General features: G+C 30.6%; 1 protein-coding gene across 1 annotated transcript in view; it reads right to left on the reverse strand.

Moving 5' to 3' along the window:
• The window catches only part of LOC106468317 (Down syndrome cell adhesion molecule-like protein Dscam2), a 109,042-nt gene that overhangs the window by 10,514 nt on the left and 73,895 nt on the right, over window positions 1-24,633 (reverse strand). Inside the window, exons 15-23 of the mRNA XM_022399003.1 lie at window positions 24,072-24,221; window positions 20,152-20,319; window positions 15,129-15,199; window positions 13,840-14,080; window positions 12,637-12,738; window positions 7,815-8,000; window positions 6,678-6,971; window positions 5,872-6,039; window positions 1,336-1,514 (exon numbers count right to left, since the gene is read on the reverse strand). Of these exons, the coding sequence (XP_022254711.1) occupies window positions 1,336-1,514; window positions 5,872-6,039; window positions 6,678-6,971; window positions 7,815-8,000; window positions 12,637-12,738; window positions 13,840-14,080; window positions 15,129-15,199; window positions 20,152-20,319; window positions 24,072-24,221 (1,559 nt within the window). The remainder of the gene's footprint in view (window positions 1-1,335; window positions 1,515-5,871; window positions 6,040-6,677; window positions 6,972-7,814; window positions 8,001-12,636; window positions 12,739-13,839; window positions 14,081-15,128; window positions 15,200-20,151; window positions 20,320-24,071; window positions 24,222-24,633) is intronic.

The raw sequence follows: 24,633 nt of genomic DNA on the forward strand, positions 1-24,633 counted from the left end.
TAAAAGAAAAAAAACTTAAAAAACAAAAACAGCAAACAAATAATTTGCTATGCATTTTTATATCTGACAGCGTAGTCCATCAGAGCACAGTTATGTGACGTTTCTCCTATATTTTAATTCAGTTTTCTTGTATTTTCATAAACACAGTAAATATTTTGTAAATACTATACCTATATATACTGCCCTGTTAAAACCATCCCGGACATCTAGTTAATCAAAGAGTATGGTCTTAATGGACATGTCTTACTATAGTGTAGCAGAGCCCCTGACCTGAATAATTTCAGCTATTTTGCAAGCCCTGTTCTCGTCTATGTTTCAGCATGCGTCTATTGCAATTTCATGATATCGATATTATTGTATGAAACCAGGTACTGGTCACACTGTCTTTGTGATGTAAAGTATTATTCTATTGAAACAAAACAAGTGATCTGTTGATAAGCTTTTTTACCTTAGCCCCTGAAACGAATTCGGTAGATATATTTTTGTATATTCATGTACATTTAGAGGTGTAGACACTTGAGATATACCTCCCACGTCTAGTTGTGCAGAAAACAGCCCACTCTTTAGTACCCAGAAGTAACTCTTTCACAGTTGGCAAAGCTCAATCACAGTAGATTTATTTATTTGTTTGTTCCAGCCCCATAATCAGTCATAGCTTAAGAACGGAGTAACGGACCTCGCGCAGAGTTCATGATCATTCGTAATGACAATACTGAGTGTTTTTAGAGTTTTGTACAGTTTGTTTATCCTAGGCTTTCCAAAGTATCCAAATAATGGAGAGCACACTGCACTGATTACACAGAAGAAACCAGTTTACTTCTGACATCATAGGAAAGTCACTGGGCATGTATTTCAACGATTGTATTGTTTGACACTTTTTAAAGTACTAAAGGATGAAAGTACGTCTTATTTTGACAGTGTTTCAGGCATACCTGAAAATTTCCTAAAGCACTGGTCTGGATAATATTAAATGTTTTTAAGCGCAATAAAACACGCGAGACTAAATATTTTGTGTATCGAAAACTTTCCATATTTCCAGTAGTATCTATCAACTTTAATTCATTCATCACGTATTGGTATCGTTACAACACTTGAAAACTACCAATTTATTTCTGTGTTATGTCTCTGTATTTAAAACCACTGAGCTCCCTTTCTGAGCAAGCTGATTACACTACGTCTTCTTCAAGGGATGGCCGGATAATGTTGGAGAGGCAGGGTACTTGTTCACATAGACCTTGCAGGTATTTTGTAAGTCAATTGATTTTATATAATAATATAACATGCTATTTAAATCAGATAAAATCATGACATATAATAAACTTAAAATCAACTTACTGATTCACTAAGTTGATTTTCTTCATGACTAGATAACTTAGTTGTTGCATAAGGTTCGGGATAATAAATGGTGGCGCCATCTTCCATTGAATCAAGGCCTTCTTTTAAGTTATGGTTGAAATTAATCATGTTTAGAGCATCTTGAGATTGTAACTTTCTTCTGGTATAGGTAATACTGTCTAAATAGATGATATTTGAAAATGGTTAGGTTAAAATACCCACATATTAAACGAACAAAAATTGCCTTTGAATATTGTATTTGAAAATATTATTTTATATATATATTTCTAAATCTTTCACAGAGAAACAAGATAATTATAATGTTGCTAGCCATGTGAGACATGATAATATTAAAAAGTTTAATAACTTAGTGATAAAGTATCAAGACAAAAGCATTAATACAACGAAAATTCCAAATCTATATACAATTATTATGATACACACATAAATGACAAAAATCTCTGAAAAAATTCGATAGCCAAATTAATATTAATTGAAAAAGTATCTCATATTATTAAAAAATTGATCTCTTACATTTTTGTAAGATAAAGTTTCATTGAACGCTAAGCGCGGTTGTCTCTAATTTAGTGAAAATTGCCTAGTGCTATTAGTATAAGCCTTATTTATATTAATATAAATAAATTAATAGATTATTACTTTTCAAGAGAATTTTATGTTTTTTTTAAATAAACGTCACGTTTAACCGAAAGATAAGTTTATCACTCTAATGTAATACAACTTCGAATGAAAACTAAAACATGTGTTTTGTGAAAGTTATTAATTAATTAAAACAATTCCATAAAATTTTAGTCCTATACATGACATATCAAACAATAAAGATTTTCTTATTGCTGTTTTTGGACAGTCACATAAGACTATCAACTAAAAGTGACTTTAAAACCAAAATTAGCACAAGAGTGTCGAGAAAATAAATAATTTATCATTTAGCTTATTGCAAAGAAATGTTCTAGATCTCATCGTATGACAACAAGAAGGTTAAATAAAGAAATTCTTCTTGGATATTGTTTCCTATGGTACTTAGTTTAAAGTATAACCTGACTGCTGGTACTTGTATCCTGAACATTGGAGTTTCATGGAATCCAAATTTTTCAAGTACACATGTTTTATCTTTGCAGGGTTGTTTCAATTTCAAACGATAATTAGGATGGGGACTCCTTTTAAAACTTGTAATGATTGACTAAAAATAATTACAGTGCTCAAGCGTGAAAAGCAACGCACTGAATATTTGATTACAAGATAATCCATTAAAGTTATTTTACTAATCAACCATGAAGAATATTACATGCAAATCAAATAACAATGGTGGAGAGGACATTTTAATGACTAGCTTGCTTAATGGGATTCCTTTTTCCATTAAGACAATTTTTATTGGAATTCAAGACAGTTCTTGTAAGTATAGTAAATGTGCAGTGTCCATGATGATTAGTTCTTGTAAGTAATGTATATATATTAGAGTTACTCCTAATCCCAACCGAAAACATGATTATAGCTAGAAAACACATTTCGCGACTTATCGCAAACAGCATCTGATAAAGTAATTACTGCACCATGTGGATGTGAAACGAACGTCAGAATTGTTAAGCTGTGAACTACACAGCGATGTCTCAGTGCTAAAACTTTCGAAAACTCCATTAAAAAAAACTACACCTATGATGAAATATATACATACGTATATATTAAGATTTTTAATGATAATACATACGTTCCATCATATATTTCTGATGATATTGATTTTAATATTTCAGAATAACACAAAATTATTATATGGAGACAACATTCACAATAATTATTATGATTTAAAACCTAATTTCATAATAATTGGTGCGATCATGCTATATTTCTTTCAGATGATAAAATGAACATCACTATTGCGTTTGCTATGTAAACAAGTATAAGTGGTTGTGATATGGTTTTCAATTATAGTCCTTATTATTTTCTTACCAAAATCGTACATTCTATTAAATACTGCTTACTCTTATAATAAACATAAATTATAAATTAAAAGTTTAATATCTTAATAAAGATAATATAAAATACCATAAAAAACAACGATTTTTACTAGGGGTGCGTATCTTATCATAGTAGTCGATACGATACGTATCTAGATATTGATGCCGCGATACGAAGTTTTACCAACGGTTTCTTTTTTCTTGTCTGTAATTTATTATCTATATTACTAACATTGTCTTATTTAAGTACTACACACGTTACAGTACTTTTTTCAAATTCTCAGGTTTGATCAACTAAACGACAGCTGACAAGAGAAGTGAAATAAAAAAAGTTAATATCTGTTTATCTATTTTGTTATTGTTAATTTGTTATGTTACTTTGCATTTAATGTTTCTGATAAATTTTTCTTAGCAAAAAAATACTTTATTAGAAATTCTGATTTGTTCTGAACAAAAGACTTATAATGTTTACTGAAAGCTTGCCAAATTTCATGAAGATATATGAATCGTATCGTATCAATAGAATCGTATCAGGACTTCATGATACGATACTCGAATCGTATCGCTGTATCGCCACATCTTTAATTATTACTTTTGGTTTTAAATTCATAATATCCGATTAACTTCTTTTTGTCAGTGAAAAAGTTAATTCTCTTTATAATTTACAAAATATGAGTCGAACTTTTAATCCACTATGTATAAACATTAATACTTACACATAGTTCATACAGTGAATATAATATCGTAAAAGCTATTGAGATGGACCATTTCCATATTCATTTTTTGTAATGTTTTACTACCGCATTATACATTATAAAACGGAGTGGTGATTTACTTCAAAGAGAAAATTATTCATATTTTGAGGCCAAGAAATCTATTCTGTTTTGAACTATATCAAGACTTTCAGAATGAAATTTTTATTTCTTTATAATGATTTATGCATTCCTAAATAGTGTAACTGATGGCTTTCCTAATAAGAACTAAGAACACATCTTAGAGTTAAAATATTTTAGATACTAGTTTGGATGGTAAATATAACTTTTGGAAATTTATTTTTAGATGTTTATATGGAGTAAATATGCACAAGTACGTCTTTTCACTCCCTTAGTTTTTAAACCAAATACGTATTATTTACTATCACATTTATTAAATCCAGACTGAAAATCGATGTGTTGTAAAATTAAAAACACATTTTTAAAGAAACCTTAGTCTAACATTATTGTGAATTTCAAAGGTAAATGTTTTATGAAAGAAACTTTCTAACTATTTTTACATCAGTGAATACGTAAAAACATGTTTTTAAAATTTAAACCGTTAAAGTATGTTATTAGTTATGAATATGAAAATAAACCTTTAATTGTTAATTGTAATTTTTAATAGCTTAAACTTTAACAATACAGATAACTTAGCCTTATGAATGTACTGATAATGACATTCTAATTGTATACTTTTAATGGCGAAAGATAATAATGTTAAAAATATTCTTGAAAAATGATCTATATATGTACTGTTAACACTTTGCAGTAAAAGTCATCTTATTCAATTAGTTGCAAAAAATAAAACTAATAATGAAATGAAATGAACTAGTTGAAATATTTAAGCTAAAGCACTTTTCTGTGTTAAGAACTGTCGAACAGGATTTAATAATAAAAATGCTATCGAGAAATAAAGGTGATTAAAGAGTAAGTTAAAAAAAACTAAGAGCTTAAAGACTCTATAAATAAGTTATATGTTGATGGACAAAAGATAACTGTAAAATATATTCAGTCGTTTGCCAAGCTCACGGATCAGTGATGCATAAATCAGGTGGCTTAGAACTATAATGAAGTTTAAAATGTGTAGATTGGATGATAGGTAGATAGATACAACAAACTAAATACATAATGAGTTTGTAAGGGTGTATTTTATAATACTTTGATGGCAGGCCTAATTAGGTAAGTCGCGCACAGAGAGCAAAACGAGGTTAAATTTCCATGTGTCGAAAATTGAAATGCATCATCAATGTAACAGTAATGAATATGGTAGTCTATATAACTCCAAAAATAAATGATTAGCCACGATGCATTTATACCAGGAGCTGTCTAGTTTCAACGTTAGTTAGCCTTTATTTAGCGTAACAGTAATGAATATGGTAGTCTATATAATTCTAAAAATAAATGATTAGCCACGATGCAGTTCTACCTGAAGCTGTCTAGTTTCAACGTTATTTAGCATTTCTTTAGCTTACGTTTACTAGACTAAAAAAAATATTCCAATCAATATAAAAACACAAAACCAAGGAATAAATAAAACACAAATGTTTACATGATTAATCTTACAATATACATCTATACGATTGTTTATTTGGTTGTAGTTCAAATCAATTTTTGTATATTTAAAAATATCTGGAAGGCTATTAAAAAGTTCACTGGATTGAAAGTGTACTTTTTGCGCCAAATAGTTGAAATATGTATTGAATATTAATTACTCACAATGGTCAGTAAGGGAAAACCTTGGGATATATTTTTATTAATTTTTACCAAGTAGCCAAAACAGTTAAAGAAACTAAATGTTTATTCTCACTTACCATTATTGGAGCCCTCTGGTGAATGATGCCTTCGTAGAATAATAAATACAACCGTAATAATAACTATAACTACCATTAATGACACGACAACAGGCAGAACAATGCTCAGATCCAAGTATAATGGCACATGCTCTTTTCCTAATTTTTCTACAGAAGATTTTGAATCTGCTATCGTTCCAGAAAAAAAAGAAGAAGTTAATGTTTTGAACTAGATAAAATTAGTAGTACATTTATACAATTACAAAGTAAGTTAGGCATTTTATCACCCACTGAAGAAATATTAAGACTAAAATCATAAATATTTCTCTAAAATATAAAATGATGTTTCACACTACATGTTCAGAGAAGAAAACAAAGAAATAACAAATGTATGAACTTAAAATAGTGTACATTTACATCAGTGTTCTGGCTTATTATAGTTTCATTCCACTCTTATATTATTATTTTTAATATAATCGCTACCAGAATCCCAAAGAAAGATGTATTTTATTACGAGTTTTGTTATTTTATTTTATAAAAGGTTATAAATCGAAATTAATTTTGTAAATTTGGAGTTACTTTAATTAAACCTTTATTTTTTCAAAAAGCAAATCTATGTTTTTCTAATGCATTTATTTTATTAAAACATATCTATACAAAGTTGAGAAATCGTGAATAGAGCTTTAAAGTGTTACACAAAAAAGAAACGTTATTGATCATTAGGACAAATCTGGTATTTCTTTGAAAATAAAGGAAATATCTGAAAAACGTCAACGGTGAATAACATATAGAAATTATAGTTTTCAAGAGAAATACACAGCACGTACCTGCAGTAGCTGGTAGAGTTAGAATTGAGTACTCGGCTTCAGTGGTTCCAGCCGGGCTCTTAGCTGCGATCTGGAGCCGATAGTGTGTTCTAGGGGTAAGATTCGACAGGAAAACATCCTTTTGAGAACTAAGAATGTGATCGGAGTAAGTTATCCATGATTTATCTGCTTCTATTTTATAACGGATAGAGAAGTAACTAATGGGACAACCCCCATCGCCCCATGCCGCTAGGTGGATATTTGCCCAAGTGGAGTTCACAGAAAGCAGTAAGTGCTTACTTGGTACAACTGGAGCTATAAAAAAGAAGACTGTTTATAGACCGTAGTCATTTTATCTCCACTTCATTTTCCTTATCTCACAATGCAAAAATAAAATAAAATAAACCATGGCTAAAATCGGTGTTACAGTCATAAAACATATTTTCGATACCATAATAATTAAGTCCTGTTTAAACCACTTGGTAATGAATTACGTTTACTTATTTTCGTATTTCATTGTAATGACCACAACTGGCTCTTCGGATGTAAATTTAATGAAGATGCATCGCATATGCAATATATATATATATACATATATATATAGAAAGTTTTGAGAATTAGAATATTTGCCTCAATGATGATGTATTTCAAAACATTTGTTGTCGTTTTAGCACAAAGCTACACAATGGGCTATCTATTTGCGCTTTGTCCACAGCGGGGAACTGAAACGTGGAGTCCGGGAAATTTCAAAACATAAAATAACGATTTTGAATTCATATACAAGTTAGGTCTTTGATGGAAACAAAAGTCTAACGAAAATATCATTAATAATAAGACATTTATTTTATCTGAAAATGTGGAACCAAAAAAAAGGGTTTTTGTACCAAAGGATGATCATGTAATAATACAAGTGGTCAACAGATGGCGATTAGACGGTCATGGATGAATGAAAGATGTTAGTTTTATTGTTGTTAAAATTAAATCTTACACATCGAAAACCTTATACCAAAAATATATGTTTAGATATTATCTGAGTGCCTTAGTATTTGTTAATTATTTAATGCATGTGCACTGATTTTCTGAAATAAATTAATATTAAAATAATTACTTCAAATGTCAGAACGGAAATATATGTCGTTTTTTGCTACTAAAACTTACCCACTCCTTTAGTTTCGACACTAATTGTTTCACTCGGCTTTCCTTTACCTGCAGAATTGAAGGCTATTAAATAAAACAGGTAATGAGAGCCGCACTTCAAATTTGTCACCTTGTAGTCTATGATATTCGGTGGAATTGCAATCGTGTTCCATTCTTCTCTTTCATCTTTATAGTACAGTAGATACCCTGAAAGTTTCATGGAATTCGAAACATTACTTAAAGGTTACTCAATAAATGGGTAGAAAAATAAAGGATATAAACAACGTATAAAATAGTATTACATTGGCAATTCCTTATTGCTTAAATAGCAGCTTCCCTGTTGAGTTGTGTGAATATAAAATCATTCTTCTGATAAAGAAGAAAAATGTCTTTGAAAACAAATTAGAAAAAATCTAAAAACAACTCATCTATTCAAGAAAAGCTACTGATTAGTTTGTTCCAAAGTTACTGGGATTGTTTTATTTGTTTAAGTCTATACATATAATTTAAAAGATTATCATAGGTTTTTAACACTAAAACCTATAAATCAGAGTAAGTTATCAAAGTAAATACAGCTTTACATCTTAGATTCCAAATCACAAAAAAAGCTTAAGAAAATTATGGAGTCAATAATTTAACAACCAGTTCTGGATATAGAGCAGTTATTTAGATTATTAAATTTAATAGTATCAATAACCATTTTCACTTAATCCTAAGCCTTAACCAAAATAGCTGTATTTTAAATCTCTAATAAATTTGAATAGATTTTCATTTTAAACAATTGTTTTTTTATCATACATACCTGTATATACTTGTGTGTGGGTTTACATACGGATATGTATGGATATGTACGTATGAATTTTTTTAATTAACATATTTTTCAAAACTAATGTATTTTGTTTATTTACAACACTATGCATACGTTATAATCACGAGCGGGAGAAGAGGAATTACTTAATTTCCGAAAACTCCGAGTTTTAAACACTCAAGTTCCTATCAAAGAAAAAAGCAAGCACTATTATCTACATCTTTTGCTGTCCAGACCTTGTCAGATAGTTGTGCATGAACGTATGCATGTATATATATGTGTGTGTATGCGTATATAATGTTTTCCTTGCGTTGTAATATCCTTAAATTATGAGCAGGGCGAAGGGAAATTGCTTAATTTCCAAACATTCCGGATATAGAGCAAATAGAGCAAAAAGTCATCCCACTCTAAAAATATGCATCAACAATCAAGTAAAACCGCAAATCTGCTCTTATACTGTTTATCAAAATAATGCCTACATAGCATTTGTTATACAATCAAACACGAAGAAAGAGAATAAATTACTTGAAAATATAACCTGGCAAACATAAACCAGAATACCACATGAAAATAATAGATATATTTATAATGAGTATTTAAAATATGTTAATTAATGCTTATTTAAAGGCTAATGACTTTGTAATATAAAACCAATATTTTGTAACTAAATTGTTTTATTGTACTTGATAATACACTAATTTTGTAAAAAATAATACGCAAATTATAGCCTTTATTATAACCACAGCTAGCTCAGTTGTAAAGTTAAGAGCTTATAACAATAAAAGTTTGGTTTGGAGAAAGATTTCTTATTTGTTTAAAAAAAAATATGGATTTTCGCCAATAATTGTGTAGTAAAAGTAACTAAAAAATTATAAACCTGATGTCGAGCAACTCACTTGATGGTAATGAATCCTTGACCTGATTGCCCACTGAGACTTATAATATTAACCTATGAGTCATTTAACTACAACTTCGGCAAAGATATACCATAGACACTTTTCACATTTGTAACATATGTTGACTCATTTTTCAAAAATATCTACAACTTCAGCTTTAGAACTTTACGTCAAAGACCCAAACCCTAAATTACACATCTCAAGTTACCAACTAGCTGTTCTCCTGCAATTTGTCATCACTAAAACAAATTTCCTGTTCAACAACCAGAACTATATAAGTCAATGGTTTAAGAATGGCTGACTCCTTTCACCAGTTCTACGAAACAATTTTATAACACAGATCGAAACTCAAATAATCAATTCCGCTTTACACCTACCACTGTACAGATAGTTATGTAAACGACACATTTGTGGAATTGACTTCTGCAGAACATAGACTTATTTTTTTACAACTGCATCAACTTCATGCATATTCGAAAACTAAAATGTACGCAAAGCACTCATACAGGCTTCTAGGTCCTCTGGGATTTTGCACATGACTCAAAAACAAAAAGTTAACGTACTAAAAAAACACAGCTAAAAACATTATATCTTCAATCAACAATTTCAGTGACGAAATTAATCCAATAAAACAACACTTAGTTGACTTAAAGAAATTTCAACAAAATAAACTAAAAAAAAATACACACATAAATTTCAATCAATACCACACTATACATCCAACTAAGAACTCAAAATTCAATGATACGCCCCCAAAAAAATGTTATACTACTGTATAGCTTACATCCCAGAAATAACTGACAAAATAGGAAATATTTTCAGAAACCTTACCATCAAACACAAAATTTCTTGTAACTATTAAATTCGTAAAACTAGTTATCCATACAAATACAACACCAATGTAATCTAAAAATTTGGAGACGGCTTGTCTAGGTATTGGAGAAAAATTTATTATAAACAAGTTGAGGTACCCGTCCTTTGTCCATGTTGTGAACTAAAATAATGTGGCGGTGGATGCTTTGATAAATAACGCAAAAATTATAACTTTCACACAATTTATTTATGACATAACATATTATTACGGTATTCATTATTACCTTACCAAACGTTTTGTATAAGCTTTAAAAAACTAAATATGTGTATACTTAAAATACGGTATACACTGTGCGTGGATCAGGGTGACTTTGTAGGAAGAGGTAGCGGCAATTGTAGTGGCGGTAGGTGTGCTTTATGTTACCTGCTTTCAACACCCAGCTCTTAATGTCCTCCTACAGTGTTTTATGTGCTTTATTAATTGACGGTCATTGGTCGCAGAAGTGTCTTATGAGCCAAAATTGAAAGGTCACGGGTCAAAGTAAGAAGTGGGTATAACTCAAGAAACAGCTCATCATATCAGCCTTATTTTGGCTGTTGGAGTAGAAACTTCAGCTAAGTTTATGTAGTATTGTAATAGTGGCGAACATTATTTGTCATTGTATTCTTCCATAGAGATTGCTAGCGCATTGTCTGAAATGTATAAGACGTTTGAGTGCCCTTTCCCTCACAATGTGTGTATGTTGTTTTATAGAAAATGTGTGTGGGGGTGTTTAAGGACGTGGCGCCATCTCTTAATGTATGTAACTTACGTCAAAGATAATAAACGCTCAATAACAGCAATAATGGGGATAGGGGATTGTTAACCCCAATTAACATACCCATTGTTCCAAATTATATTCTCACAAAGTTTGTTTGAGATTGGCCCAGCGACCTAGGAATAGTTATATAACGTACAAACAGACAGACACACAGATTTTTTTGTGTTTTATATATATAGATATACGACGTTTCGACAAGATTATGTCAGCCTCAGGTAGATTTTTTTAGCGGCTCTTCTGGTAGACATTATTACATAAAAGTTACTATATTCTCGTTAATTAACTCAACAATACCCTACTATCAGGGTTGTTCTCGAGTCACGAAATATTATCTAAAACTTGTAATTGCTTTAATATTTATTTTGGCTAAAACAGGTCGAAACATAATTACATATTTGTATTCTGTAATAATAAGTTTATATTATATAACAGCTGTATCTAAAATAAATATATATGAGTACTACTTTTACATTCAGTAATTGTTGATGAAATTTTATTTATCACAGATAATTTAATGATGTACTGTTGAGCATCAGAGTAATTGTAGGAGAGTAGGAGAGATTTTCAAGTATGGGTGCGTGATATTTTTAGCTAACATTTATTTAGGGTTCTGTCTTAATACGTATTGTACATAAACAACACCGGTAAATGTTTCTGTTACTTTAATTACTTTGTAAGGAAAACAGAGCAGCATAGAAAAAAAAAGCAACATTGATAAAAATATTCTATATATACTTGTAATAAGTATAGATTAATATGTTTGGAAAACAAACATATAAACAGAAATACAGTAGTTGAAACCACATAAGAAAATTAATAAATAAGCTACCTTTTGTATAGTTAGATAACTAGATTTGCTTTAAAATATTTTCCAGAAAAGGTTTAAACTATGTTAAATTATTAGAACAATATTACAAATATTATAAATAAGGTAAAAATTATAACACTAATACTAACTCTCTAATTACATACATTTATCTTTGTTTTTTCTGCCGTAAACATAAAATCTCGTGAGGTCCACTTAACGTTGGTTGTTTAGATATTTGAAATATCTCACAAAAATAAGTAAATATAGTTAATTACATAATTTTTTTTAGATTTTTATTGCAGTTTGAATGCAGACAAAGTAAGTCATTTCTACATATCAAAAATATTACAAATATAATAAAATCCAATTGTACCGTTTATTCATAGTTGTATAAAAATATTTTCATGGGTTGTATCAATAGTGTTACGATGCGTAATCCTAAATGACAATGTTCTGAGAAGAAATGGCAATATGTAGGTGATTGTATATTAGTGTGTATATAGACTGTATATATATATGTGTCAAAGAAACGTCTATTAAAACTAAAATTTTAACAAAATTATCAATTCATCCATTTCTGTAAAATTGGTTAAAGAACTGGCTCCAGAACACGATGAATGGTAATTACCAAATATTAAATTTCAATTCTGAGCAGTCGATTGGTCAAAAGTCAGAATATGTTATAAAAATAACTTACCAGAAATGTGATTATTTTTAATATGATCTTTTCTCCTAAATGAAAGATGAACTGAAGAAGATGTACTTGCTAATATATCTAACGAAGGTTGTGCAGGAGGATCTGAAAATGAAACCATATGAAACCAATTATTAATAAGGGTCTAAAGTTGAATCACGTAGAAAGTCTAAGACTAGTTATACCTGGAGAAGTAATCTCAAATATGTAATATATACACAAAACAACAATTTATTAGTTTAGATCTCAAATAACATGAAATAATTAGATAAGTACAAAACTGTTTTGTTTATTTGCTTAATTTAGTCCAAAACTACTCGAGGGATGTATCCGATTATCATCCCTGATTTACAAATGATAAGATAGAGGGGAATCAAATAGTCAATACCACCTACCGCCAACACTTGGGGTATTCTAAATGAATAGTGGAATTAATTGCTACATTAAAACACCCCCGTGAATAAAAAGGCGAGAATGTTCGATGATGAGATTCAACCTTGCGACCAGTAGATTGCGAGTAGAGTGCCCTAATCACCAGGTCATGTCAGGCCGATACGAAATTGTAAAAAGAGTTATATATATATATGCTTGTTTGTGTATATGTAATCAAAATAATAAACCACGTTTTATCAATATTTAGGTACTTAACGTTGAGTACGTTGAGAATTTATAGCTTTTCCAAACACTGCATTAAAGCAATTTTCTTGTTGGATTAACCTTAACTGCAAGGGATTAAGTTGGAATTATTGTGAGATTTCATAGGCTATTATCATTGTTTTACCAAAACGACTTTGACACTTGGAAATCATGAAAATATAAATAATTTTATTTCAGTATTATTACCATTTATATGAGCTCAATTAAATCCTGCATGATGCAAGCACGAGAAATACTTCATTCAACCTATACATAACCTTCGAAACATGTTACAAGTTTATGAACAACATGGTGCCAAGAATATGAATATTTGTCGGTTTCAAGCCAGTAGCAATACATTTAGGAAATATGAATTTACTGAAGACTGATGAAAATTACAGGTATATAATTTTAATTTGGATTTAATTCAAAGTGTGGTTGTTTGTAAATACCAAATAAAGTGAGTTCACAGTTAAATGTTGAAGAAAGAGGGATTATGATTAAATGATTCAAAATAAGTCACATAAGAAACTATCATTAAGTTGATATAAGTTAGATATTAATTATTACCATTTTCTAATGTTCGTACTATTGATTCTTCCGAAGCTGGTCCTGTTCCTTTACTATTAAATGCCTGAACAACGACTGCATATTTTGTAAAGCGTCTTAGATTGGTGAGACGAGTTTTTTCTCTGAAATTTGGATCTCCTATTTTTAGTGTCTGATAAACATAGGTATTAAGAGATCCAGCTATTTTGTATCCAACGTAGTAACCTTTCAGAAAACCAAATAGAAGTTGCTCAGCAGGGGGCTAAAGAAAATTGAAAATTATAAAACATTATTAGATCTAAGAAGTTTCTAGTTCTAAAATAACCACACTAGTATAATTTGTATATTACAGTAAATGAATCAAAAGACAAAAGAAAGTTGTATACGACAGATTTACAACGCTTTTATAGTATGTACAATTAACTGAACAATTTTCCAGTGACGTGACGTGAATTTGTTTCTACGTAACACATAAAAAAAATTATTCTCAGTTGCACTTATATGTTTATTTGTGTGAAACTGCCTTATTTGAATTTTCAAAGTTAACAATGGTCGGTTCTTTAATACTGTTGTTGTCTAATACGCATTGTGCTTTTGCTTGGTAAGTTTTTAAATGTACAGGAAACAAAAACATTTATAAATACCTATATAACTGCTCAAAAGTTTTAATATTTCCTTATGTTTTGGTTTGGCTTGTTTTGAAGTTCGCGCAAAGCTACACGAGGGCTATCTGCGTTAGCCGTCTCTAATTTACCGGTGGATTTCTTTATGTAAACATATTATTTTGTGAAGTAAGTAAATTTCTTGTAAAGTATTTATATAGGCGAGAAACTGGAACCTGTTGTTATCTCTGTAATTCAACATACATTTTGTACCATAAATAGACTTGTATTGGTTGGCATGGTATGCAGCCAATCAGCTACAAGTGACGCGCTGTTTTTGACAGCAAGTATTCAATTCTATAGTAGCATACCTTAGTTACTGATTCTTTTTCTTGCAGTTGTAATAGTTTTGAAAATAACTTATTTAATAACTTAAATAAGCTATTAAAATATTTTAACTAAAATGGTTTACAAATGGACACTTTTGTATCAGAAATAAACAGTAATAATGAAGCATGTAAGGTTGTTTACTTTGTGTAATGTAATTCAAGCAAGAAAAAGGCATATGTGATATAGAAATCAGTTTTTATGTCTTTTCGAATTTGTTCTAATTATATGTATCATTTATGTACTGAATATTATTCATTTTAGGAATTAGTACTCAGTCGTTATATATGATAAAAATCAACTATTCTTTAATACGTTCACCTTCCAAGTCACTTTGATTGACTGAGATCCTGTAGCTTCAACTTCAACTTCTATGGGTGGCCCACCAGGTGCTGAAGTTCACAAAATATATCTTACATTATTGATAATTCAGACTATTACAACTAAATCTTCTTAAAGATACGTAAACTAAGACATTACTTTATTCAAATGAGAATTAGTTTAGTATATTAATTGATGTTACAATATTCAGAAGACAGACCAATGTCCAGTCGAAACATACAGTATGTTTTCCAAAATATAACCACTTCATCATGCTTATAAATCGTTGGTTTTAGATTTACTATTATATTAGCTTAAAGTGGTTCCTTTACAAAGACTGATAAAAAATGGTTATAAAATATCATTTAACAGTATATCCCACAAACAGCTGATTCTAAACCTGCTTTATTGACAATCATTGTCACGTTTTTATTGGGATGTATTATTTACAGTAGGTGTCTGTGACTTTTTAGTGTTAAATGTGAACAATAAACGGACGGCACACAATCCACATGTTTACATATATATATATATATATGTATATTCAAAACAAAATCAAATGTATGTACAAATTGTCATTACACTATTGTTTACCACAGTTGAATCTAGAGCTTTAAATAATTCCCTTTTTCGTCAAAAGTCCACACAGTCCGGTTCAATTACTTTAGAACCCAACTGACAAGACGAATTATTTCTTATTCTTTCCTCTGTTATCATAATACAGTCAGTAATAAATTCAGTTACATTATCTTGTGGGTTACCACAGATTTATCCAGAGCCTTAGAAAATTCTCTTTTACATCAAAAATCCACACAGTCTGCTTCAATTGCCTTAGAACCCAATTAACAAGACGAATTATTTTTCACTATCACTGTTATTACAATACAAACTGTAAAACACGCATTTTGGAATCGCTAGTTATGGCTAAACTGACATTCTCGCAGTCTAACTTCCTTCCACTAGCTTCGAAACTTTCTGTATCTGCACGTATTTATAATACGCGACAGAAAAATTAGAAATATCTAGCCTTCTAGTAATAACAATATTAAACATAATGAGAAAACTTAGAAGTTTTTAGTAAAATGACGTCAACAATATTACAAAAGCCTAGTACAACAATTATACATACACATACTCACTTGTAGAGAGTTACGTAATAAAACTTTTCATAACTATTGCTTTTAAAATAATTAACATTTAACACTCTTGTTATGAAAACCAAATAATCACTAAATATTAAATCACTAAAGAAACTAAATAATAACTCTTAAACTGAACAGTCTTTTACATCCAACAATCATACAAAATTTTAGACCACGATTTTTAATCTTGACGTATAATGCCCTTCTGTATTCCTCGTCGATTATAATGTACCTCTTTGTCTACATTGTAGATTTTGTTACAGTGAAGTTCCTCTGTACAGAGCATTATGTGTTTACTGGCAAGCAGCAGAAATCGCTTGTGTTTGTATGTGTGTTTATGAGCGTACGCGTTCCTGAGTGATGGTGCTTTTGACTCACCGATATATTTCTTCCTACAGCTGTAGTTTAAGCCACGTAAACCATTATTCTTCTCACTGTTTGGAAGTAAGTTTCTTCTGTTTTGTCAGTTGTTTTATGAAGTTGTGGTTGCTTTTGTAAAATTTTATTATAATGTTTTCCAGAGATTTGTTCAGGTACAAAAAAAACAAAAAAAAACGGCTAATGGTAGGATTTCATGAATATTTGTGTGATGGTTGCATTTTGGTGTATGTCTAAACAGGACTTTTGTTGTCGAAAAATCAATGTTATTGAATAAATATTAATTATTTCAGAGTGCTTTTATGTATTTAAGTTCAACGTCGAAAACATTGTGGGTGACACATTTCAGGAGCCCTTATTGTTGGGCAGATCATAATTCTTTCTTTACCTCCAGGTGGATGGTAACATTGTTTTAAGAGATAATGCGTAAAGCTTGTAGGCTCCATATAGGTATTTTATTACTAGAATGCCCGGTATCTTCTAGTTAGATCAATGAGCACTGATTGCTTTACTCTTCTAGAAACCCATTTATATATTTTTCCTTTTGATGATACAAAAATATAAAAGTGTTCCATCCATTACAACCATTTAAGAAGTTTGTAGATAGCAGGTAATAAACATATTTCTAGATCTCCCATAAAAAGTTCACACACAATAGTATATATATATATATATAAAGGAGAGTCCATTTACTGTTCATCAATCTTTTTGTAAAAAAATTTTCCTCAAAGTAAAATAGAAAGTAGACACACAGAACTGTATAAAATATACGGAACTTAATCATTACTTCTTTGCTCTTAGTAACCATGTTTTTTTTTTTAGTTCTTGATCATAAGAATTATTTTCATAAACTATGTGATTCAAGAAGGTGGATAGATGTTTTATTGTATTCTATGTAGTGATGCTTATGAAACTGTGGGGTATTAGGTAACTAGTAAAACTATAATGCATTCTGGTAGAATTTTTGAAAGGCATCAATGTTTAAAGATTGCAATTCTTGTTTTCCTGCTGCCGAAGTAAAGATATAACTCTCGTAAGCTCTCGCATGAAATCCTCGTTTGGGTCATATACAACGACCATGCTGAAAAGTATAGAAGCAGGAGCTTCACGTACCCCTATGTCAACACCTAAAGGGCATAGCTCAGATCAACAACCATATTGGTTAAACCTGCACTACAAACCTTAAAGATCAGAAAATCAACAACTTCCTAATGAAGTCGCAAAAAAACCTTTCCAACAGAGATGAATTATTTAAACTCGGTAATAATGCAAAACCAAAAATTATTAATATTTCAAACAAAGAAGTCATTCAAGAGAGCGTCGTTTTACTTAAAAAAGGTTTAACTTTGCATTGTCTTCCTACAAAACTTCGAATTTAACATTATTAATGGCATCCGGGATGCAGCAAATTTTTATGCTAGGATCTGGTTATTTCCCTATTCCAATATTAAGTAAGAAAAACATAGTGGTTTCTAAACATTGATAGCATATAAAAACTTCATTAGAATGCCTCACAGTTTTATGGATTATCTAAAACAGATGTGTTTATTTAGATCTATCCTAAGTTTCATCAATAGTGCGACCAACATTACAGCAAAGCATCCAGCCACACTCTCTTGAAACACTTGCCTGATAAAAATTAACTGATTGTGAAGAACTAAAAAACTCGGTGACCGAGATGAAAGATGTAGTAATAAAAGAGATACATATTCTAACTAGATTTAATCTCATCTCATTGTTCAATAAGATACCTATAAACAAAGACATGCTCTCAAGTAGAAAACAACTTTTCCGTGTCCAACGAACAACCTGAACGTGTGTTAAATAATTTCACTACTAGAAACCTGTGTGTGTTTACTTTTAGCGCTCCAATGGCTCAGCAATAAGGCTGAAGGCTTATAACGCTAAGAACTGAGTTTAGATACCCATGAGAGCACAGCACAGATAGCCATTGTGTAGCTTTGTGCTTAACAACGAAACAAAAAAATAAGCTTGTAACTGTTCTTCGAAAATGATTTTCATAAAATGGCTGGTGGAACTCAATTGGGCACAGATTTATCCCCTTTTATTGGTGAATTTTTTGTGTAAGAACTAGGATATCTTGCATTATCGTTTGCTAACTATAAACCTTTTAAACAATCGTGATGTGTGGAAGATATTTTGTCGTCTGTAAAAATGAAAAAGTGCGATTCGTTTCTAAAACACATAAGTAATCATTTCTCATCGTATAGTACCGCTTTTAAATAGACGATAGTAGAAACTACCTTTCTTTGACAATAAAAAAAAGATGATATCATCTTCCCATACAGAAAAACAGAAAACATACAAGCAATACTGAATATCTTGGAGTTAATCAGATAATTACCATCAATTGCTTCGTAATAAGAGCTTTTCTAGAATAATTTTACCCACAGTTTGTCCGCAATGAAGTAACTCCTTCCAGAACAGTCTTCCAAAAGTTGACCATCTAATAAGAATAACTGATCTAGCAAAATGTTTGTTACACAAGCACTAAAATGCTTTAATCAGATGATCACACTGTGTAAAACATAGCTAAGGCTGTTGTTCTTATCGTGCTAAACAAAAACATGATATGAGGTTTTTAGAGACACAAAAAGACAACAAATACAAACACTCAAAGAAAGATTCACAAATATTAATAAAATCAAACACAACAAAAACTTTTCTATTCCTTAAAAAGCGCTTGTGAGAGGAAATCTGTCGATGAAACAAAATTGACAAACTCTTGATTTTTTCAGGAACATACACACACAAACTTTAAACTCCTATGAAACACAAACTATTTCTGCATTCAGTGAACATCAAAAGGTGTAGAACGAGGAATCTGACAGGAACAATATCCACTTTCTAGACAATGAAGTACATTACAACTGACGAAGAATAAGGTAGGCACTACGGGTCAAGATTGAAAACTGTGATCGAAAACAGTGACATAAATAACACTTATAGAAGGGTAAAAATGTACTTAATTAACTTCAATTTAAAGCAAACTACTCACTTAGATCAACACAAAAATCAACCCGATAATGAGACTGTATCTGACTAACTTGTACATATCTCGTGTTATTAATTCGAATCATCATATATGTACATTACTTCTTTTCCAAATCAGTTAGGCCTGAATCTACTACTCGGAGATGATCTCTTGAAAAAGAAAGCTTTAAAATTTGCGGTTAAATTAAATTAGACAAAACTTATTAAGTGGCGAAATAACTTGTTAAATTCATGAATGTTATTGAAGACTACTAACGCACAAAAAATATTTTAAAAACATGAGAGAAATAAGTTTTAGAAAATATATTTCATTTATGTCTGTAAGAAGAAAATGCAGTTACGACGTTGCCTTACTTATTATTAATTTTTAAAGAGCTGTGTTAAAAATAATAAGAAAGAAGCGATCAAAATAATGTTAATAAACGTTTAAAAAACGTGTTTATTTAAGGACTTTGGGTTAATTATTAAGCTATCAAGCTTCTCGTTACCTTCTTCATCTGTTTTAACATGTACCACTTGACTAGCTTGACTTGAACCTAATTTGTTTACGGCAAAGATACGGAATTCATAACTTGTGAAAGGGAAGAGAGTTGAGAGAGTGAACGTTGTATCATTTCCACGAACAGAGGAATTAGATGACTTCTGGTGCCAGCTATCTGAAACATATATAGGTAAATACGTTTATTTGGAATAGTAGTTATTGGGTTTTGCATAAAAATGACAAAATATCTAATAATAAATTGTAATACTTATTCCAATATCCCAAAAGCCATTAACTATTACGTTTTCTACAAATTCTCTCCCTCCTCCCCCCCAGTGTGTCAACTATAAGTCTACGGATTACGATGCTAAACATTGGGTTTTGATATCGATGGTGGGCAGAGCACAGATAGCCTGTTGTGTAGCTTTGTGTTTAACAACAACCAAACGACATGGCTTAAAGGATGATTATGCACAAACAGCTTTAGTATATCAAGATCATTATAGTCAACTAATCATTTAAAAACTCATGCCTCTTGAGTTTTCTGATTATAACATGTGATTTTGAGTCACCATATAAAATACATTGATGATCAAAGAAATATTGAGGAAACTAATATTATCGTGACAAAACCATGTCGAATGTTCAAATGAGGAATAACAAACAAGATATATAAATAAATGTAACATTGTCGGTAATGTAAAATTAATTATAAGCATTTAGTACATAAACAATGGAAGGAGCAGCATCCTTCGAAACAAATCAGTCTTTTTCTACATAATGTAAATTATAGATGGTAAAAAAAAGAACTTGTCAGTAACCTCCAAATTTCAAAATATTTTCCACACACTCACACACATATACATATATATTAGTTATGACTAACTGACTTCTCATGATCAACTAACCATAAGAAATATATGTATAAATATTCTAATATAAGGTTCTTGGCCTTTACGTATATTATTTTCGTCTCTGTTTTAACTTAATAATTTAAATGTGTGAAATTTATTAGTTTTCTAAGCTTTAAAGCACATTATAAGCAATATTTTAGTCTTTTGTTTCACTGGGAAAACTATACACTTTGTTATATATAAGGTATAATTGAAAAGAGTGATGGAGTGATTTGCTTGATTTTTAATTCCATATTTGCTTTGTGGCTTCTTTAAATATTAAACTTATTAATTGGTAAAGAAATTATTGCTAAGAATTCAGAATAGAAACACAACTTAATTATTTTTTCGAGAATTTGGCCAACTTCGCAATAATTTTACTAGAAGAAAATGACATTTTGTTAGTGTTTTCTACGTTAGTGTTTAGTGAAGATAAGGTAAGATATACCATTGCAATTAACTAATAGGATATGAAAGTAACAACTTCGCTGAAAATAAATTCAAATTCGGTGACGAGGAACCCACTTTGAGACTATTATTCGCTGAAAATAGTTAAGGGCAAATAAAGATTATCCTCACTTACTGTTTAGGCAATTTCTTCTTTCAACCTTGGAATGCAGTTTCAATTATAGAATTAATCGAAAGATATAGCCAAACATCTGTTTATGAAATAATATCAGCTTAAATAATAACAGTTAATTTGGTTCACTTTAAAGAAACAACAAGTGTCAATTTCTTCAGAGGTATTGCAAACTTCTACATTCTCGATCCTAGTGTATCAAATACCTTCAGTCATAACTAATTATGAAATACAACACAATAGATATAGATCCTAGAGTCCGTCTTCTTGTAGCATTGCATGGTAGTTCCGTCATATCATTAATATAACAATTCCGTAGGTTCAGAACATGGCTTTTTGTGGCATTGTGGGGAGATCTTAGGTTAGAACAATTTGTGAAATACAAACCCATAGATCCTGGAGCCTGATTTGTTACGGTTCTACGAGGGGTCCCTAAACATAATTATTTATGAAATACAATTCTTAAATCTTGAAAAACACAGGTTGGACCTGTGTTAGATTTGGTTGGTTGAGATTTTATGGCGCAAAGCACCGTGGTTATTTGCTCCCCCTCCCCTCTGTGGTAGAGCTCTGGATTTCGGAGCCTGCGTTGCGAGTTCACATCCGTGTGATACCACAACATATTCTACGCTCTTCAAGTTGTGTGAGCAATATTTAGTCATTTAGTGTGGATGGTGGGCAGTAGCGTGCCTCTGATTAATTGTCTTTCCTTTGGTCAGTAGTTCAAAATTAGGGACGGCTGCAAATAACCTTAGTAGCAACAACTGTAGCGCGCATACAGTGGCTGCATGATGTAATAACGGGTTTTCCTAGTTACCGGGTCGAATAATACAGGAGACCTGATGTGGGCTTCATCCACGACAATCAAGAACTAAACCAACAGCCAAGGAAGGATGTAAAGGTCCAGGGTTTACCTGATCCTTCCAGGTCATTTGATCATAAGAGCGACCAGTAATCAGAGGGATCTTTAGTAGCTGTGCGATAGATACAAAAATACAAATACTTAAATTCTGAAACTCGGCAATTCTATGGGCTACACTAGTTTATGATATACTAAAAAATAAACAACTTTTACACGAAGACTGATAAGATAATAGAGACAATTCTGAAACATTAGGTCTGCTATTTCTAATAACTCATACAATTTTTCGTATTTTCAAAACACCTTGAGCTATTTTTTTTACCGAAAGAATTCATAATATAAGTAATGTGTAATGTTTAAAATCAAATAAACATGAATAATTGCATTTTAATTATTTATTTGAATTCATAACATATTTAAGTTTTCTAATGGTTCATTTAGTTTGGCTTTACTAACACTTAAGAAGCTATGAATACATATTGTAACTATATTCAAAGATAGTAACTAAAATAACATTCCTAACTGTAATTTAAGGTGCTATAATGACATTTCCTATTATATCAATGGTGCTGTTATTGTTAAAGTGTTTTTAAGTTAAGTTTCTAATGAGAGAATCTGTACGAATCTACAGAATGTGGATCTTAAAAGTTTAATGATCTCTCAGTTTGCATGACATAATAATTACAACTTGATCGTCATCACTTATCAATAAACCAATATATTGCAGAAATATATTAAATTACCTTCATTTAACAACAAAAACAAGTTATTTAACTCAGCACCTAGTTCATAACATATTGGAAACAAGTGTTGTCAGATAACTAACTTTATTCAGTAATTTTGAGACAAGAACAGATTCAGAAAAAGCTTATAATACATCTAAGTTATACTCAATTGTAGCTATAACAAAAGAAAAATGTCATTGCGAGTTATTCTGTCATCCTGCATAAAATTAAAGGCAAAGCTTAAAGCGGTAAAAATCTCCTGTCACGACCATAAAATAGCATACATAAACACTCTAGTTGGAAAAAAACAATATAAAACAAGTTTGGTTGTTTTAGAGCAAAGTCGCATCGGGCTATCTGCTGAGTCCACCGAGGGGACTCGAACCCCGGATTTTAGCGTTGTAAGACTTACAGCTGTCCCACTGGGGGATTTTTTTTTGATGAAGTGACGAAAATATAGTAAACATGAGATTGTGTTAGAGGTAATGCTTCTAAGGGATATGATTTTCTCAGTTTGTTTCCTGTAATTAGTACAAATATTTTTTAAACATATAATAAACATGACAAAAGATATACATAGGAATAAAATCTTAATTAGAGCTTTAATCGAAAGATAAAAACTGAATGTTTTTTCAAGTAACACCAGCTCAAATAATTACAATAATTGTGATTCTTTCTGAATAAGCAAACAAAATTACTTTAGTCTATAAACACTAAAAGCACTGCTTGAAGTTTGTACGTTATTATTATTATTATTACCAAAATAATATTTTGTAGATTGAAACATCAAAATGATAAAATAAAATAAAATGACTTATCAAAGCACTAATCGAATTTATGTAATTCAAGACTTTAAGATTTCAATACCTTCTTTTCTCTTCCATTGTATTTTAAATTCCAGTACTGGGCTGTTTCCTGTGAAGGGTGGTAACCATGACAATGTCACACTTCTACTGGTAAATGACACCACCTTCACATTTTGAGGCTTATCTGGTGGTTCTGTAAGATTGTTCAATACTAAATAAAATGAACTGTTTTTATTTGTTATTGTTATGTTTTCTTTCCTTTCAGAAAACAATCCATTTGAAGAGTTAAGGGAACAAATAAGTGATATATTTTCTAGGGAATACTGTGTACTGTTATTTATGATGTTTTATTTAACAGAATCTTCTCTATTTATTAGCAGAATATCATAAGGTCCACACTGGCTCTTACTAAATACCTATAAGAGGTATTGTAAATTAAATTATTATTGCCTTAAATTTAATCAAAGATGTCTGAAGCATTTACAGCCATACTCCTGTTAAACTCTGTTGCGTTACTTTATTGACTCGAAAGATGGCGCCACTAAAGACTATTGGATACAAATTCGATGACGAGGAACCCACTTTGAGACTAATAATGGCTGGAGACGGCTTGAATAGGTAAT

This window comes from Limulus polyphemus, unplaced genomic scaffold (assembly GCF_000517525.1).
Source record: "Limulus polyphemus unplaced genomic scaffold, Limulus_polyphemus-2.1.2 Scaffold3, whole genome shotgun sequence".
Taxonomy (NCBI): domain Eukaryota; kingdom Metazoa; phylum Arthropoda; class Merostomata; order Xiphosura; family Limulidae; genus Limulus; species Limulus polyphemus.